General features: G+C 41.8%; 1 protein-coding gene across 3 annotated transcripts; it reads left to right on the top strand.

Moving 5' to 3' along the window:
* Positions 1–524: 524 nt before the first annotated feature.
* On the top strand, positions 525–18,417 carry LOC137879402 (interferon-induced GTP-binding protein Mx-like). 3 transcript variants are annotated; one of them, XM_068720094.1, is made up of 14 exons: positions 525–668; positions 950–1,153; positions 3,375–3,479; positions 13,129–13,266; positions 13,399–13,553; positions 13,666–13,804; positions 13,895–14,093; positions 14,189–14,267; positions 14,359–14,481; positions 14,574–14,715; positions 16,085–16,243; positions 16,349–16,425; positions 16,499–16,759; positions 17,172–18,417. In XM_068720094.1, the coding sequence occupies exons 4-14, from the start codon at positions 13,161–13,163 to the stop codon at positions 17,547–17,549; spliced, it is 1,818 nt and encodes a 605-aa protein (XP_068576195.1). In that variant the 5' UTR covers positions 525–668; positions 950–1,153; positions 3,375–3,479; positions 13,129–13,160; the 3' UTR covers positions 17,550–18,417. The 3 variants fall into 3 exon arrangements, with proteins under 3 accessions (XP_068576195.1, XP_068576194.1, XP_068576193.1); XM_068720093.1 differs by having other exon boundaries at positions 947–1,153; XM_068720092.1 differs by lacking the exons at positions 525–668; positions 950–1,153 and having other exon boundaries at positions 3,276–3,479.
* The last annotated feature ends 98 nt before the right edge of the window (positions 18,418–18,515 follow it).

Genomic DNA, 18,515 nt, shown 5'->3' with positions numbered 1-18,515 from the left:
TTAATTTGTAGTTTACAGGCAGTACACAGATCTCGACATAAATTTACAAATATATATTATCATTCTTATTGGTGGTAATGGTGGTTTACTGTACAAAATATCAGCCTAGAGAAAACAAACTGTGATAATGAGGCCATCTTGTGGCGGCAGTAAATACCAACACTCCCTTAGAGCAAGACAGCGTCCAAATATAAACTGAGAGCGGGAAGGAGACCCTTTTTACATTTGGACATTTGGATGTTACTAATTTCATAAATTGCCATGTAATCCGTATTCAGTGACTGACTACATTTCATAGTAATCTGACCCAGCCCTCCTTATTAACATGGCTACATGTTGGGGTAACTTTTCCGTGAGCACCTGAAAAGAACCCAGCACGTTATGCATCCTCCAGAGTGACCAGCAGGAGGCGACAGCAGACTCTCCCAACCGGATCACAGCAAAGATGCCAAACAAACCCAAATGTGTTCATCGCGTCAGAAAAGCAGACATGGCCACTCGCGTTTATTTGTGAGCGGCTCACAGCGGCGGCTGTGGAGATTTCCGGGACGGTGGAGGAAACGTTGATAGAGTACCAGGCAGAAGTCAGCTGATCCAAGCGGGAGAGATAGGTCACCTGAGAACGCTGTTGCTCTGGCCTGAAGTCAGATTACATAAAGCTAAACCAGGTGTGTGGATTGAATCACTTAATGGTAATCATTAGGCTGCAGTCTCATCATTCGTTCTACAGCTAATATGATGAGGCTGCAGCTCCCTTCAGTTTTTGGTTTCAAATTGTGGCTGACTGCCTATTTTCCATGATTATGTTTTATGAAAAAAAAGAAGTGGTGTGGTTCAGATGATGTGGTGTGTATTAAAACCAAGAATCCGTGTCTACATGACTGAATGATCTACAGTACATTGTCGTCTCCAGTCTCGCCCCTTTATGCACTCTTGTGTCATTCAGCAGCTCATCAGGTCAGTCCTCATTGCTGCGATAAGGAGGCTTCTCCTGAGTGCTGCCATGAGGAGGAGTGGGCCCCAGACGTGAGCCCGGATCACCCGTGTACCCTGCATGTTGAAGAGGAACATGACCAGAGGGCTGATCAGCAAGGACCGTGCTGTGGGCAGCAGTGTGATACCACCAGGTGTCCTCACTTTGTGAAAAGAGAAGGTAACGAGCAGACACCCTCACACCTCTACAGAATATTAACTGTTGAACAGACAGCAGATATCAAAGCTGAGCCTGATGGTGAATACAGAATGATAGTTTTTCTTAATATATATGTTGTCTCAATGTTTTTCTATCTATTTGCTCTTTATTATCTGTATTCACTTTATATGTTGGACTGGAGAGAAACGTTTTTTCAACTCCTCTGTATGTTCGGTACATATTGAGAAATTGACAATAAAGCTGACTTTGACTTTGACTTAGTGAGAAAGGAGACTGGACTATTGGAGTGGAAGAAGACGTAAATGAGCTCAACAGGGAGAGAAGACACATTTGTCCCATCTGCGAAACGTTAAAAAAATTCTGGCCACTTGAAGGATCATGTGAGAATCCACACAGGAGAGAAACCATACCAGTGTAAGGAATGTGGCGTGAACTTCAAACAGAGGGGAACTTTGACTTTGCACACGAGAAAGACCCCACTATATGCATGGTGTGTGGTAAAAGCTTTAAAAGGAAGTGCGACCTAAACACACATCTAAAGATCCATGCAGAGGACAAAATGGATCAGCCATTTTGATGCTTAATTACTGTGCATCATCCAGATAGTGACCCATGGAAAACATGGATTGGATACTTTATTAGTATGTTTACTGGAGTGAATGCCATACTATACATGTATTTAGGAGCCAGTATAAAAAAATATTTCAAGTCTAATCAGAATCGGAATCAGAACCATTTATTGCCAAGGAAGTTTGCACCTACAAGGAATTTGTCATGGCGGAGGGTGCATAACATTAAACAATAACAAACAAACAAACAATCAACAACAATCAAGACAGTGCAAGAAATAGAAACATATTAACATTTACAATAGAATATAAAAGAATATAAAATAAAGTGCACAACAAACATAACGGGACTGTAAACAAGTGAAATGTTAAAACTGAAATGATAATTTTCATCATCTCAACAGCAAAAACAGATTTAACAGTTTAACGTGATTTTTAAGTTGATGGACAAATTCATTTGAGACAATGTAGACATTAGCCTTTCACTATAACTTTTTAAATTGGTCTAGACATGCTAATTATGGAAGATAGGCTATTCTCATTAGATTGTGTTTTGAAGTGTACACTGACTTTCCTTTTTTTTATTAATTTAAAGTGAGGATGATGGCTAGTTTCATGTTATTGCCAACATATATAAAACTGCTAGAGGCCCAGTGATAAAACTACATTAAAATGTGAAAATAAAGAAAAAGTACAGTAAACCTCCAACGCGCAGTGAGGGGTGTCATGTTCAGATAAATGTTGATAAACTGACCTTTGGGATTATTATGGGCAGCCAGAAGAAAAACATTGTGTTCATGTGGTCACCAACTCTCTCAGGAATCCTGTGAAATTAGAAAGTAGACAAGGAGGCAGTCAGGAGAAGATGTGTTTTTTTGTTGTAGGGCGAGAAGTAGTTTTCTCTGCAGCCTGAGCAGAAGGAGCCACCGTGGTCTGACAGGTCAGCCAGTTGTTGAGCAGCTGTACCAGTTAATTGTTCTGCTGCTTAATGTGGTGCTTGCTGATCTTGGCAAGTCTTTTTGAAACTTGCCGCAGGCATTGACGTCTCTGTAGCATTTTCCTCGTCGGCAAAGTGTACAGCAATCCGGATCTGATCCACATACATATATATACATATATACTGTATATATGTATATATAATGAGTTTACTCTGGTTCTTCACTGTAAAGTACTTTCACAACCAAAATTTTGACAAATATACATACACACACAACAATAGGAGTTCTCAGGAAATGTGGCTCCGCCCGCTCAGCTCGGCAGCTTCCTGAAGGGTGCCACTCCCTTGCCGCTGTTGTGACACCTGACTGACGCTTGCAACTGACTAGTCACTGCGGTGCCAGTGCCACAAGGAGGATCTCTGCCTTGCTGGGTAATTTAGGTTTAATTTCCTTTTTTCAGCCGCACACCTGACGTATCCGCAGTTGGCTTACTGGCGCACTTGACCTTTAATTGCCATCCGAGCAGCTAACTCTTTATGGGAAAAAATATTTTTACTTAAAAGGTGAATACGTTAGCAGTTTATACTTTTTTATAAACACAGTTTTTTTCCAGGATTCAAGCAGTCATCACCATGAACACTCTGAACCAACAGTACGAGGAGAAGGTGCGTCCCTGCATTGACCTCATTGACTCTCTTCGCTCTCTGGGTGTAGAGAAGGACTTGGCGCTGCCTGCTATCGCCGTGATTGGAGACCAAAGCTCGGGGAAGAGCTCCGTGTTGGAGGCGCTGTCAGGGGTGGCTCTGCCGAGAGGAAGTGGTAAGTTAAACTCACTGAAAAACTATAATAATTGCATTATTAGGGCCCGAGCACCGACGTAGTCGGAGCGGAGGACCTATTGTTATTCTAATGTGTTTTTTATTATTATTATTATTATTATTATTATTATTATTATTATCGTACCAGTTTCATCGCAAAAAGGAGGTGCTTGGGATACTGGGAATCTTTTGAAATTTGGCACAAAATTCAATCGTGGTGAAAATTCCAGTATTATTGGGGTGTCCAGCTGCGGCATGACATTTTGGCTCCATAGCGCCCCCTACAGAGTAGCCCCAACTTTGGGTTTCACCTAGCTGTATGAAATTTGGTAGGTATGTGGAACGTGATGGGACGTACAAAAAAGTCAAAAGGAGCTATATCCTAAACCAAACAGGAAGTCGGCCATTTTGAATTTTATGACGTTTTTGGACCGTTTCAAGGCGCCGTACTTTAACGAACTCCTCCTAGAGATTAAACCCGATTGCCTTCAGATTTGGTCAGTATGCTCTTGAGACCTTGGCAGTGAAACGATACTCAAAGATCAAAAAGTTATCGAACTATGTGTCCGTGGCGTGGCGGCAAAAAAACACCATTCGCCATGAAACAGGAAGTTGTTGTAACTCGGCTGTACATTGCCTAATCTGCTCCAAATTTCTCATATGTCATAACATCCTGACCCTGAACACATGTATATGACAATTTTGAATCATAGTAATAGCGCCACCTAGTGGCAACAGGAAGTCATAGGTTGTGTACTTTGACACCCTACTGCTCACAGATTAATCGGATCCCTCTCAAATTTTGTCACAAAAGCCTTAAGACCTTGATAATGCTTCATTGTGAAAATTGTAGGAAGTTGTCGAAGCATGGCGACGTGGCGGCTCTGCGAATTTCGATCCTTCGCCATGAACGAATAAACTGATGTAACTCGACTCCGCATCATCAGATCTTTACCAGATTTCACATGTTTGATTAAACTCCAGGCCTGAAGACATCTGCAAGCCAATTTTGAATCATAGTCATAGCGCCACCTACTGGCAACAGTAAGTTAAAGTCTTTATACTTTGGCTTGTTTCTCTAAGTTGGAAAATCAGATCAACATCAAATTTGTTCCACACAAATGTAAGAAGTTCATAATGCCAGTTCTCTAAGCTTTTGATGTTTCGTCGAACGCCGTTGCCGTGGTAACGCAGTCTTCGCCGTGAAAAACGATGGTCATTTGGAGAGGTTAAAAAAGCTCAAAACACAAGCAAACTTGACACACAGATCACAAGGCCAAAATGTAGTTCTATAATATGATTTTATTCAATCAGAGTGTTAAATCGGCTCAACAGCGCCCCCTACAAAATTTCAACGAAGCAGCCCTCGCAGTACGTTTCACATAGATTAACAAAATTTGGTAGGCACATGTATCACATGTGGACTTAAATAAAAGTCTCTTGGGGCCATGCCCTAAACCCAACCGGAAGTCAGCCATTTTGAAATTTGTATGAATTTCTAGTGTCGTTTTAGACATTTCCAGGGGCTCTACTTTAACGAACTCCTCCTAGGGAATTAATCAGATCGACTTCAAATTTGGTCAGTACAATCTAAAGATCTTTGTGATGAAAAGTTACTCAAAGGTTGTTGTTTCGTGAAAGGCCGTTGCCGTGGCGATGCATTCTTCGCCACGAAAAACAAAAGTGTTTTTGAGGGGCTAAAAATGCTCAAAACGTAACCAAACTTGTCAAACACATTTAAAATCCTGAATGTAGTTATCTGATGTGATTTTAATGCTTCAGAGCGGCAAGTTGGCTCGATAGCGCCCCCTACAAATTTTTGACGATGCAGCCCTCGCAGTACGTTTCACCTAGCTGTATAAAATTTGGTAAGCAGATGTATCACATGTAGACTTAACAAAAAGTCTTAGGGGTTCATGCTCTAAACCCAACCGGAAGTCAGCCATTTTGAATTTTGTATGAATTTCTCCTGTTTTTTTCCATTTCCATGTGCTGTACTACGAACTCCTCCTATGGAATTAATCCGATCAACTTAGAATTTGGTCAGAACAATCTAAAGACCGTAGTGATTAAAAGTTACTAAAAGCTTGAGGTTTCATCAAACAACATGGACTTGGTGTAGCGGCCATTTTATATGGTTCGCCATCATCCACCAAGCTGTTGTAACTCAACTGTACTTTGACAAAACTGTCCCAAACTTGACATGCTTGATTACCGTCATGATTTTAGGACTTTTGCATGCCAATATTAACTCATAGTCATAGCACCACCCACTGGCAACCACAGAAGTAAGCAGGATTCTTTAATTACAGCAGCCCAAACACTGAATTTATTTAAAGGGTTTGTGTGCACACCATGAGAAAAAGACTTCTCTGATCTAAATATGTTCAAACTAAGATGCATGGAGAGCAAAAGTTAGACAACAGTGGTTCTCAAACCATGTCAGTGGGCATTAGTATAAATGATCTGTCCAGAGCTTCTACATGAAAATCACGTTAAATGTTACAATGAATGCTTCACACTACAATCTAAAGTTATAGAAGAGCTTAAAATGAAAACAGTGTTAAATTAAAGTGTTAAAGTAAAAGCAAATGACAATACTGTTCTGTTAACTTTCATGTAAGTTCAAATACAATCAGCAGGACACTGCAGGGAGTTGAACCCCATCCCAGTAAACTGACGGTCTGTTATTTTATAAACACTGAAACACATTCACACATATTCATTTTCTTAATGATCTTAACAGGCTTACATTTATGATTGTATCGGAGGTACACTCAAAACATTTGAGGCTTAAGACCTGGCAACATGATCTTGCTACGCTGCTGGTTGAGGCTGGAAATACTGTTTAACTCGTGCACGCAATGTATGATGGTCACAGAAATGCATGGCCGCGTCAACCAAAGTCCTGCCGGTACCCTCGACGTGCGTGAAGTTGCGAGGGCCCGATCAATGCTGCTTGCAGCTTTAATTATTATTATTATTATTATTACCGTACCAGTTTCATCGCAAAAAGGAGGTGCTTGGGATACTGAGAATCTTTTGAAATTTGGCACAAAATTCAATCGTGGTGAAAATTCCAGTATTATTGGGGTGTCCAGCTGCGGAATGACATTTTGGCTCGATAGCGCCCCCTACAGAGTAGCCCCAACTTTGGGTTTTACCTAGCTGTATGAAATTTGGTAGGTATGTGGAACGTGATGGGACGTACAAAAAAGTCAAAAGGAGGTATATCCTAAACCAAACAGGAAGTCGGCCATTTTGAATTTTATGACGTTTTTGGACCGTTTCAAGGCGCCGTACTTTAACGAACTCCTCCTAGAGATTAAACCCGATTGCCTTCAGATTTGGTCAGTATGCTCTTGAGACCTTGGCAGTGAAACGATACTCAAAGATCAAAAAGTTATCAAACTATGTGTCCGTGGCGTGGCGGCAAAAAAACACCATTCGCCATGAAACAGGAAGTTGTTGTAACTCGGCTGTACATTGCCTAATCTGCTCCAAATTTCTCATATGTCATAACATCCTGACCCTGAACACATGTATATGACAATTTAGAATCATAGTAATAGCGCCACCTAGTGGCAACAGGAAGTCATAGGTTGTGTACTTTGACACCCTACTGCTCACAGATTAATTGGATCCCTCTCAAATTTTGTCACAAAAGCCTTAAGACCTTGATAATGCTTCAATGTGAAAATTGTTGGAAGTTGTCAAAGCGTGGCGACGTGGCGGCTCTGCGAATTTCGATCCTTCGCCATGAACGAATAAACTGATGTAACTCGACTCCGCATCATCAGATCTTTACCAGATTTCACATGTTTGATTAAACTCCAGGCCTGAAGACATCTGCAAGCCAATTTTGAATCATAGTCATAGCGCCACCTACTGGCAACAGTAAGTTAAAGTCTTTATACTTTGGCTTGTTTCTCTAAGTTGGAAAATCAGATCAACATCAAATTTGTTCCACACAAATGTAAGAAGTTCATAATGCCAGTTCTCTAAGCTTTTGATGTTTCGTCGAACGCCGTTGCCGTGGTAATGCAGTCTTTGCCGTGAAAAACGATGGTCATTTGGAGAGGTTAAAAAAGCTTGAAACACAAGCAAACTTGACACACAGATCACAAGGCCAAAATGTAGTTCTATAATATGATTTTATTCAATCAGTGTTAAATCGGCTCAATAGCGCCCCCTACAAAATTTCGACGAAGCAGCCCTCGCAGTACGTCTCTTGGGGCCATGCCCTAAACCCAACCGGAAGTCAGCCATTTTGAATTTAGTCTGAATTTCTAGTGTCGTTTTTTCAATTTCCAGGCGCTCTACTTTAACGAGCTCCTCCCAGGGAACTAATCAGATCAACTTAGAATTTGGTCAGAACAATCTAAAGACCTTTGTGATTAAAAGTTACTCAAAGCTTGTTGTTTCGTGAAATGCCGTTGCCGTGGCGACGCATTCCTCGCCATGAAAAACAAAGGTGTTTTTGAGGGGCTAAAAATACTCAAAACAAAATCAAACTTGTCACACACATTTAAAGTCCTGAATGTAGTTATCTGATGTGATTTTAATGCTTCAGAGTGGCAACTCTGCTCGATAGCGCCCCCTACAATATTTCGACGATGCAGCCCTCGCAGTACGTTTCACCTAGATGTATGAAATTAAGTAAGCAGGTGTATCACATGTAGACTTAAAAAAAAGTCTTAGGGGTCCATGCTCTAAACCCAACCGGAAGTCAGCCAATTTGAATTTTGTATGAATTTCTTGTGGTTTTATTTCCTTTTCCAGGTGCTGCACTACGAACTCCTCCTAGGGAAATAATCCGATCTGTTTAGATTTTGGTCAGAACAATCTAAAGACCTTTGTGATTAAAAGTTTAGAATTCATCAAACATGGACTTGGTGTAGCGGCCATTTTACATGGTTCGCCATCATCCATCAAGCTGTTGTAACTCAACTTTACTTTGTCAAAACTGTCCCAAAGTTGACACGCTTGATTACTGTCATGATTTTAGGACATCTGCATGCCAATATTAACTCAGTCATAGCGCCACCTACTGGCAACCACGGACGTAAGCAGGATTCTGTAATTACAGCGGCCCGAACACTGAACTTAATAAAAGGGTTTGTGGACACACCATGAGAAAAAGACTTCTCTGATCTAAATATGTGCAAACTAAGATGCTTGGAGAGCAAAAGTTAGACAACAGTGGTTCTCAAACCATGTCAGTGGGCATTAGTATAAATGATCAGTCCAGAGCTTCTACTCAAGAATCAGAATAAATGTTGCAATGAATGCTTCACACTACAATCTAAAGTTACAGAAGAGTTTAAAATGAAAACAGTGTTAAATTAAAGTGTTCAAGTAAAAGCAAATTACACTACTGTTCTGTTAACTTTCATGTGAGTCCAAATTCAATCAGCAGGACACTGCACCCAGTAAACTGACAAGTCTGTTATGTTACAAACACTGAAGCGCATTCACGCACATTCATTTTCTTAATGATCTTAACAGGCTTACATTTATGATTGCATCAGAGTAAACTCAAAACATTTGAGGCATAATGCCTGGCAACATGATCTTGCTACACTGCTGGTCGACGCAGAAATATCATCTAACTCGTGCACGCAGTGTATGATGGTCACAGAAATGCATGACCGCGTCAACCAGAGTCCTGCCGGTATCCTCGATGTGCGCGTAGTTGCGAGGGCCCGATCAATGCTGCTTGCAGCTTTAATTTGTTATTAGTATTATTAGTTACTATTATTAAGTACAGTGATCATGTGTGCAGACACAAACTATCAAAAGTCTCTCCAGCTGTTAAAGCCGACTGACAGCTGATCTGTTGTGATCAGCGGTCGCCGTCATCAGAAACAGACGTTGCTTCATGTGACGTCTCATATCTCTTAAAACATATTTCCTCGTTTCCTCTCTCCTCGCATGGTTTCCTAAATGCATCCCTGGTGGGAGGGACTAAGACGTAAGGAAAGGACCCAAGTGAGGGAAACGGGGATGCAATTAAGAGACTTGGGATGTACCCCATGATGCTCGCTGCAATATTATTTGAAAAGAAGATACCGTTGTAAAAAAACAACGACATTTACTTCACCCACGAATCCCTGTGCAATCATTTTTGCAAGATATTCCTGGCTAAAACACTGCAGCTCCTATCTACAACAGCCAAGGCCAGTATATTATTATGCCAAGTCTATGGACATTGTTATGAGCGAAAATGGATCGTTTTGTAACTCGACCAAAAAACATGAATCTGTCCATTATTTTAATAGTTCAGTATTGTTTGCAAGATAACAGGTATGCTTATGCATGGCAGTGGCACTAATAGGCCATCACAATTTTTTGGTTTTAAAATAAAAACGTCAATTTGAATAGCTTGTATGCATGATTATCATGCAATTGACAGACAATGTTGATATTGGCATTGGTATCAGTTGACAAGGTGTGTTTATAAATGGCAGTGTCATGGCCACCTTACTCACTGTACCTTGTACATGTTTAAAATAAAAACATGAATATATGAACCTGTGTATTATTTGAATAGCTTAGTATTGAATGCACAATAACAAGGTATCTTTATACATGGCACTAGGCCCAGTTTAATATAAAACACAATTGTATACAATATATATAGTAGGGGGTCCCTGCTCCATCTCTCTATCAGTTTGGGGGTCCTTGGCCTGAAAAACGTTGAAGACCCCTGCCTTAGACATTACATTACATTACAGTCATTTAGCAGACGCTTTTATCCAAAGCGACTTACAAGAAGTGTATTCAACATAGGTATTCAAGAGAACTACTAGTCACCAGAAGTCATAAGTACATCTCCTTTTCTAAACAAGCATCTAAGAGCATAAACCAGTGCAAAAGTACAGTGCAAAAACAAACCAATAGAATTACAATAAGTGCAACAAACTAATACGAATACAATAAGTGCTAAGTGGAAGGGTCAGGATAGTACTTCTTGAAGAGGTGAGTTTTCAGCCTGCGCCAAAAGATGGGCAGCGACTCTGCTGTCCTGACGTCAGTGGGGAGTTCATTCCACCACTGTGGAACCAGGACAGAAAAAAGCTGTGACCGGGTCGATCGGCCACAGGGACCTCTGAGCATCGGGGAAACCAATCGCTCTGAGGCAGCAGAGCGAAGTGGTCGGGCTGGGGTGTAAGGCTTGACCATGGCCTGGAGATAGAAAGGAGCTGTTCCTTCCACTGCCCTGTAGGCTAACACCAGAGTCTTAAACTGGATGCGCGCTCTTACAGGGAGCCAGTGTAGAGAATGGAGAAGGGAAGTTGTGTGGGAGAACTTGGGGTGAATGAACACCAGACAAGCTGCAGCTTTCTGGACAAGCTCCAGAGGTCTGATGGGCGACGCCGGGGCTCCGTAAGTAGTGAGTTGCAGTAGTCCAGGCGGGAGATGACGAGAGCCTGGATGAGCACCTGCGCCGTCTCGTCAGTGAGGAAGGGGCGAATCCTCCTGATGTTGTAGAGCAGGAATCTGCTGGAGCGTGTAACCGATGAAATGTTTACTGAGAATGACAGTTGGTCATCCAGGGTCACACCCAGATTCCTCGCAGTCCAAGTTGGTGTCACCACGGTATCATCAATGGTGATGGACAAGTCTCGATGTGGGCAACCCTTCCCTGGGAGGAACAGTAGCTTGGTTTTGTCCAGGTTGAGCTTCAGGTGGTGTGTCGCCATCCACTTTGAGATGTCAGCCAAGTACGCAGCGATGAGTACCTCCACTTGGGGGTTGCCGGGGGGAAATGACAAGACCAGCTGGGTGTTGTCGGCATAACAATGGTATGAGAAGTCATGCGAGTGAATAACAGAACCCAGAGATGTTGTGTAGAGCGAGAAGAGAAGGGGGCCCAGAACTGAACCTTGTGGAACACCCGTAGTCAGCATGCGTGGTTCCGACACGGGTCCCCTCCAGGTCACCTGGTAGGATCGACCTGTGAGGTCGATCCTACTGTCTCAGTCGATTGACCCACCTTGAACCCGGACTGGTGGGGGTCCAAGAGGCTGTTCTGGTGGAGATAGGAAGACAGTTGGTTGAAGACAGCACGTTCAAGTGTTTTGGATAGAAAGGGTAGAAGAGAAACCGGTCTGAAGTTCTTGACATCAGAGGGGTCAAGTGATGGTTTCTTCAGAAGGGGGGTGTCTCTGGCAGTGTTGAAGGCTGTGGGAAAGCATCCTGAAACAAGAGATGTGTTGATGAGGTGGGTGAGGAAAGGAAGGAGTTCAGTCGCAATAGACTGAAGAAGAGGGGAGGGGATCGGGTCAAGGGAGCACGTGGTGGGGCGGTTAGATGTAACAAGGTTGAGGACCCTGTTAGGGGAGAGGGGAGCCAGATAGGGGAAGATGGGGCATGGAGATGGGAGGGAGAGCTGAGGGGGAAGGGCTGGAGAGGGTGGACAGGGAGATGGGGGCTGAGAGAAGGAGGATCTGATATCGTTTACCTTCTTGTCAAAGAAGTTGGCAAAATCATCGGGGAGAAGGGAGGAATTAGAAGGAGGGAGTGAAAGTTTCGAAGAGTTAGACCACATCATCCCTGGTTTGAGTCCAGCTGGGACACCTCTCTCTCCCTTGTTTCCTGAAGGGAGTGTTCAGTTAATGGCTCAGTATGCTTGACAAGAACCAATTTTTAGGAAATGTCCCCCAAACACATCATTCGGAATTGCCACATTTAGGGGCGGGGTGAAAAGCCTTGTAGGTGACTAACAGCAACTTCAACTTAGTCACCGAGAGGCTAAGCAGGGGAGACCAACCTGCGGACGCGCTGCTTATAAATAATTCACGCCGATCCAGTGGCTGAGTGTTGTAAGTTTATTGGGTGTAAAAATAGTGTATATAAAGCGGTCAACAAAAAATAAGGCTCCCTCTCTCACCCCCTCTCCTTCCATTCCTTCCACCAGACCAACATCACTGAACCACTGATAACCCCATTGTGCCATCCCCAACACCACGTGACTCAATTACCGGAAGTGTACCGGAAGTGCCAAAAAAGTTTATACAAAAAGACACAGGCCATACCTGGCTCCTACAAGCCTGTTGTAATAGCTCCCTCCTAGTTGCACCAGAGTGCCTCCTCGATGGCTGACAAAGAGTTACTCTGTGAATTGCATGTCTTTAATATATGAAACAAATCATATAAATGGGATTAACGGCTCACATTTTCAGTCAGTCTCTTTTCAAAGGCATTCATAGCGTTGCACTTGTTTTAAACACTACTACAGAAATGTCCCTGTTTACATCGGGGGTCAAGGACTTCACCAAAAAAATGTAGACATTAGTGTTAGCCTTCTCTAGCATATGTGTTATGGGGGGCGACCGTGGCTCACTGGGTTAAGAGGGTCGTCTGGTAACCGCAAGGCTGGTACTTCTCCTGTGTCGAAGTGTCCCTGAGTAAGACACTGAACCCCTAACTGCTTCCCAGACGCTTCTCAGTAGCCCACTGCTCCCCAATAAGTTTGCGATGGCTTAAAAGCTGAAGCTTTTAAATTTCTTAAATGTATATGACAATATAATAAATGTCTTCTTATGTCTGGAACATATTTTGAAGATGCAATATTCTCACTATTATAAAGATAATATCAGTGTTATAATGTTCCCCTCATCATCATTCACTCTTCATTAATTCAGGCATTGTGACAAGATGTCCTCTCGAACTGAAGATGAAGAGAAGGAAAGAAGGAGAGGAGTGGCACGGGAAGATAAGCTACGAAGGTTATGAAGAAGAGATAGAAGACCCTGCAGATGTGGATGACATGATTAGAGAAGGTACAGTATACACAGTTCTTTAATGCTACTATCAAAAGCCATGTATTTGTGGAGCTACTGTTTGTTTTTTTAGGTTTCAGTGACCAGCACTTCCATCCTGTACTCGTCAAATACTGTGTCCTCTCTCTCCAGCTCAGGACGTATTGGCCGGGGGTGGGGTGGGGATCAGTGAGGACCTCATCAGTCTAGAGATTGCCTCTCCTGATGTTCCAGACCTGACACTCATTGACCTGCCCGGCATCACCAGGGTGGCTGTAAAGGGACAACCTGTGAACATTGGAGACCAGGTATGCTAATTCAGTGTCCCCAAAACACAGTTTTCATAGGGACAATTTATTTGGTAGAAAAGTAATGACAGAAGAATTTATACTTAATAACCACTGGAATTAATACTTTCAGATAAAGAGACTGATCCAGAAGTTTATAACAAAACAAGAGACCATCAGCTTGGTGGTTGTTCCATCCAACGTGGACATTGCAACCACAGAGGCTTTGAAGATGGCACAGGAGGTGGATCCTAATGGAGACAGGACTTTGGGTAAATGTGGCTGATTCTAGAAAGGGAGCCCTTGGACAAGTTCCTTGACTTTTAGATAGTTCACCGTCTGTTTGCCCCTCTCTCTCTCAGGTATCTTGACCAAGCCTGACCTGGTGGACAAAGGCACAGAAGAGTCGGTGGTTGAAATTGTCCGTAATGAGGTCATCCACCTGAAGAAGGGCTACATGATCGTCAAGTGCAGGGGTCAGAAGGAGATCACAGAGAGGGTGTCTCTTACTGAAGCAACAAGAAGAGAAAAAACATTCTTCAACGAGCATCTGCAGTTCCAGTGAGTTCATTATTTTTGGGTAATTATGCAACTAATGATTTGCAGTTTGACTGGTTGTGTACTTTTTACTCAGTAATGTTTTATCTTTGCTGTAGGATTCTCTACAATGAAGGCCATGCCACGGTTCCTAAACTGGCGGAAAAACTCACCCTTGAGCTGGTGCAACATATCCAGGTAAACACGTCTCAGTGCTTCACAATAGCGGTTCACTACAGATTACTTTGCCCACTTCAAGTGTTAAAGGTTTGACACGTGTGATTTTTAGAGATCTCTGCCTCAACTGGAAGAGCAGATAAAGAAGAAACTAACAGAGACTCAGGCAACGCTGGACAAATATGGCAGTGGACCCCCAGCTGATGCAGCTGAGAGACTCGGTTTTCTCATTGATGTGAGTTTACTAGCTGTCACTTACAAAACACTGCACCTCCTCGTTTTGATTTAATTTGCACTCTTCTTTTATCTGAACCTGTTTTATTTTAGAGAGTAACAGCGTTTACACAGGATGCTATCCGCCTCACCACTGGGGAGGAAATCAAATTTGGAGGCAAGCTAAATATCTTTGCCGTACTCAGAGAACAGTTTGCGGCTTGGAAAAATACCATAGAGGTCTCTGGAATAAATTGTAAGTGCATCAATAAACTGATCATTACATAATGTCTTTGCTGTGGTTTCCATACTACAAAATTGTAACCTAAAATGTAAACTATTGAGTAAGATATTAAAATACTGTTAATCTTTATGCCATTTTCCTTCTAAGTATGAAAAGACTGCTCCAGACTGCTGTATAGGTCACTGCTAACTAGGGGTGCAACGGATCACAAAACTCATGGTTTGGTTCGGATCACGGTTTTTGAGTCACGGTTCGGATCATTTTTCGGATCAGCAAAGAAAAGGGGAGGAGAGGAGACAAATATAACTTTGCTTTCCATTTATTAATCAAAGAACTTCAAGAACACTTAAAGCAAAGAACTTTGGGCTATACTCTTACATGAAAACAAAAAAATCACAATATATCCAATTTGAAACAAAATGAAATAAATAACAAATAAACCATTCATTCTGTTAAGTTTAAGTGCAACATGAGGTATGTTGATACCCTCTTCCTTTGATCAATATTGAAAGAAAGAAACAGCCAGTGAGCTAGCTTACACTGTTTCAACTGAACTGAACTGCTAGGTAACAACTTGGGTCTATGTGTACTTCCTGTCAGGTTATGTCATTCAAATACGCTGCAATAATGTTTACCATTACTGTGAAATGGTCTTTTTTTCAAAAAGTTGAGAATATCTACTTTGTCTTGGGAGAGGGTAGACCTTTCTGTGGTGACTGCGATATTGCTATTGGGCCTGTCTAGCTTCCACTCTACTGCTTCTGTCAGCACCTGCGCCAGGTGTGTGTGTGTGTGTGGCTGTGTGACTCTCACAGAAGGGGCGTGTCTGCAGTATCGAACTATGAATCTCCACTCCGGCGTGATGAAGTGAGCCGTCACAGTCGGCCGTTGTCGTATTTTTTTCTCTTTAAACAACGCCTACATACCGTAACGGTTTTGTCCACCACCCTTATCCCGTTATTATAAGTTACAGGGAAACCAAAATGCTCCCAAACTCGCGATTTAAATAACGGCGGGGGCTTCTCAAGCTCCTCCGCTCCTCCTCTTGCCATGACTTTCACCGTTAAATGCTTCTAACCTGCTCTGTTCACGTGAACACACTACTGCTTTATATCTGTCCACTGACACTCTGCATTGATATTCGGGGACTTGTTACTTGAAAAGGAACAGCAGCAGTAAAACGTTATTACAAACTATGATGATTAAACTGTTAAAAAAAACAATAATAAATTGATCCGCGGTTCACAAGTGTGCCCCGAACCGTGAGGTGTGATCCGAACCGATCACGGATCGATCTGTGATCCGTTACACCACTACTGCTAACCGAGTGTTAACCTTGTTTGTGTCCACTTTTTCTTTCACAAATGCCTCCCTTTTGCAGTCAACCAGAATATTGAGAGAGAGGTGACTCAGTATGAACAAAAGTACCGTGGAAGAGAACTGCCGGGGTTCATAAGCTACAAGACCTTTGAGGACATGATTAAGGAGCAGATCAAAAAGCTGGAAGGGCCTGCTCTCCTGAAACTCAAGCAAGTGGCAGGCATGTCATATTATGATGCTACAATGATTGCAAGCCAGCTGAATATGTAACACTGTAAAGTTATGAGTAGATCTTCTATTGTTTGATTTTTGTTTTCATTTTTAGACATTGTGATGAAAGAGCTGGTTAAGTTGGCACAGAGCAGCCTTGTTGGATTTCCTAACCTCATCAGAACAGCACAGGTATAGTTTTCATTGCCCATATCTATAACTGAACATTGTTGAATATTTACTGATGATTGTGTATGTCCTTTAGATGAAGATTGAAGCCATCAGTAAGGAGAAGGAGACTGCAGCAGAGTCCATGCTGAGGACTCAGTTTAAAATGGAAATGATTGTTTACACTCAGGACAGCACCTACAGCAAGAAGTTAGGGAAGCGGAAGAGGGAAGTTGAACAGCATTGTGTGGGTTTCAGCTTTGGTTCACCACTAAAGCCACTCACCATCAGCCCCCTGAGCAGTGACAGTGGGGCCACCCTGAGAGAGATGATTAAACACCTGAAGTCCTATTACAAAGTAAGTGTAATCTACATGCTGTACATTTTATTTCAGTGCCTCACAGCATTTAATACATCACACATTTTATTTACTGTAAAAAGGTCGGAAATAAACTGCTTATTTTAATCTGCACCTCCTCCCATTGCATTCTTGTTTAGAAGGTGGCGTTTGAATATATTTTATTACCAGACTAAGTTAGGTAAATGGTTAAAATATTATTTTGTTGGCAGCTAAATATATAAATATACTGTATTGATGGGGGCTATGAATGTCAGTATAAAACAATTTTATATTAATGCAGCATAGTAGATAATTTCTAACAACTTCCAGTACAAAACATGTACACTAACGGTAAAAACCAAATACCAATAATTTTCTTACATTGACAGATACAGCGTGACACCCCAACTTTCTCCTTTCTAAACCACAGATTGCTGGCCAGCGTCTGGCTGACCAGATTCCGCTGGTAATCCGCTACCAGGTGTTGCAGGAGTCTGCTGTCCAGCTGCAGAGGGAGATGCTGCAGATGTTTCAAGACAAGGCGAAAACAGAGTCGCTCCTTCAAGAGGACCCTGGCATAACAACCAAGAGAATCCACCTTCAGAATCGCCTCGAGCGGTTGTCATCGGCACGCATTCAGTTGACTGACTTTAGTATGAACACATACAACTTCAACCAAGGGCTTAAGTTTGGTCATAACATTGAAAGGGACACAACAACCTACCCCCTACCCCCCACATCCACCCCTGTGCGTGTGACTGCTGCAGAAATCAAACAAACAAAAAAACAGAGGACTGGTAAATTCTAACCGCCAAATGGTTTATTACCATTCTACCTTAGAGCTGTATTAACATTTATATATAGTATACACAGTAACAGATCAAAGACTAAAATAAAATACGAATTTGGAAATTACTTTCTAATAGAAAGGAGAAAAAAACATACACAACACATTATTTCAGTTTTTTTGCATCCAACATCAACATTCAGTAGGTTTAACAAGATTCAGTATATGACCTTATTTCCTTTTCTATTCTGTAGTTTTCCTTGTTTTCTTTGGCAGCAAGAGGGCTGCAAACGCCTTAATGAAGGCCTGCACATACCTGGTAGAGTTCTAGAGGCGGTTTAGGCCTGACAGCATGATTTTGTTTTTCAGCTTGGCACATACATTCATGGTTGTGGAGTGGGTTTATTATTTGTTACATTGGGTTTTGAGTTTAAAATCAATATGTACAAGTTATCTATTTAAATACAATCAGAACATTTGAAAATATCATTGTAACAGAAAATCCTCTTAAAACCGGAAGTTACCATCAAAAAATAGTTTAAGCCCAAATATTACCAAATTTCCCCCTGGGGATGAATAAAGTATATATCTATCTATCTAAACCACATAAATCATCATAACAAGAATGAATCAGAATTATTGCACCAACATGGTGATGCTAGTGAGAACCAGACTTGGACTATTATTTTGACAGTAATTCACGAGTTTTGACAGTTTGTTTATGTATACGCATCATTGCATATTCAACATGCACATTTAAACAGACGTTTCAAATACTATTTTAACAAGCAGCGTTTCAGAAGAGCCCCATTGTCTTGATGAAGAAATGCACAAAATAATGTCATTGTACTTCCCTACTCACTGTTATTTATCTTGCAAAAGAATAATAAAGAAGAAAGAAATCCTATTTCCTATTGTCATCAATTAATTTATTAGTGTATTACAGTAGGCATGAATTAAATTGAACATTGTGATTTTCATAATGTT

This window comes from Cebidichthys violaceus, unplaced genomic scaffold (assembly GCF_023349555.1).
Source record: "Cebidichthys violaceus isolate CVI_PGR_0920_01 unplaced genomic scaffold, fCebVio1.0.p SCAF_25, whole genome shotgun sequence".
NCBI lineage: Eukaryota > Metazoa > Chordata > Actinopteri > Perciformes > Stichaeidae > Cebidichthys > Cebidichthys violaceus.
This window is presented reverse-complemented; position numbering and strand designations above follow the sequence as displayed.

What these genes read in the sequence shown, in the direction of transcription:
- LOC137879402 (XM_068720092.1), top strand. Translation starts at nt 3,293, where the DNA reads ATGAACACTCTGAACCAACAGTACGAGGAGAAGGTGCGTCCCTGCATT. An exon ending in AACGAGCATCTGCAGTTCCA is followed by an intron (nt 14,094 to 14,188) that starts GTGAGTTCATTA and finishes TCTTTGCTGTAG; the next exon opens with GATTCTCTACAATGAAGGCC. An exon ending in ACCTGAAGTCCTATTACAAA is followed by an intron (nt 16,760 to 17,171) that starts GTAAGTGTAATC and finishes TCTAAACCACAG; the next exon opens with ATTGCTGGCCAGCGTCTGGC.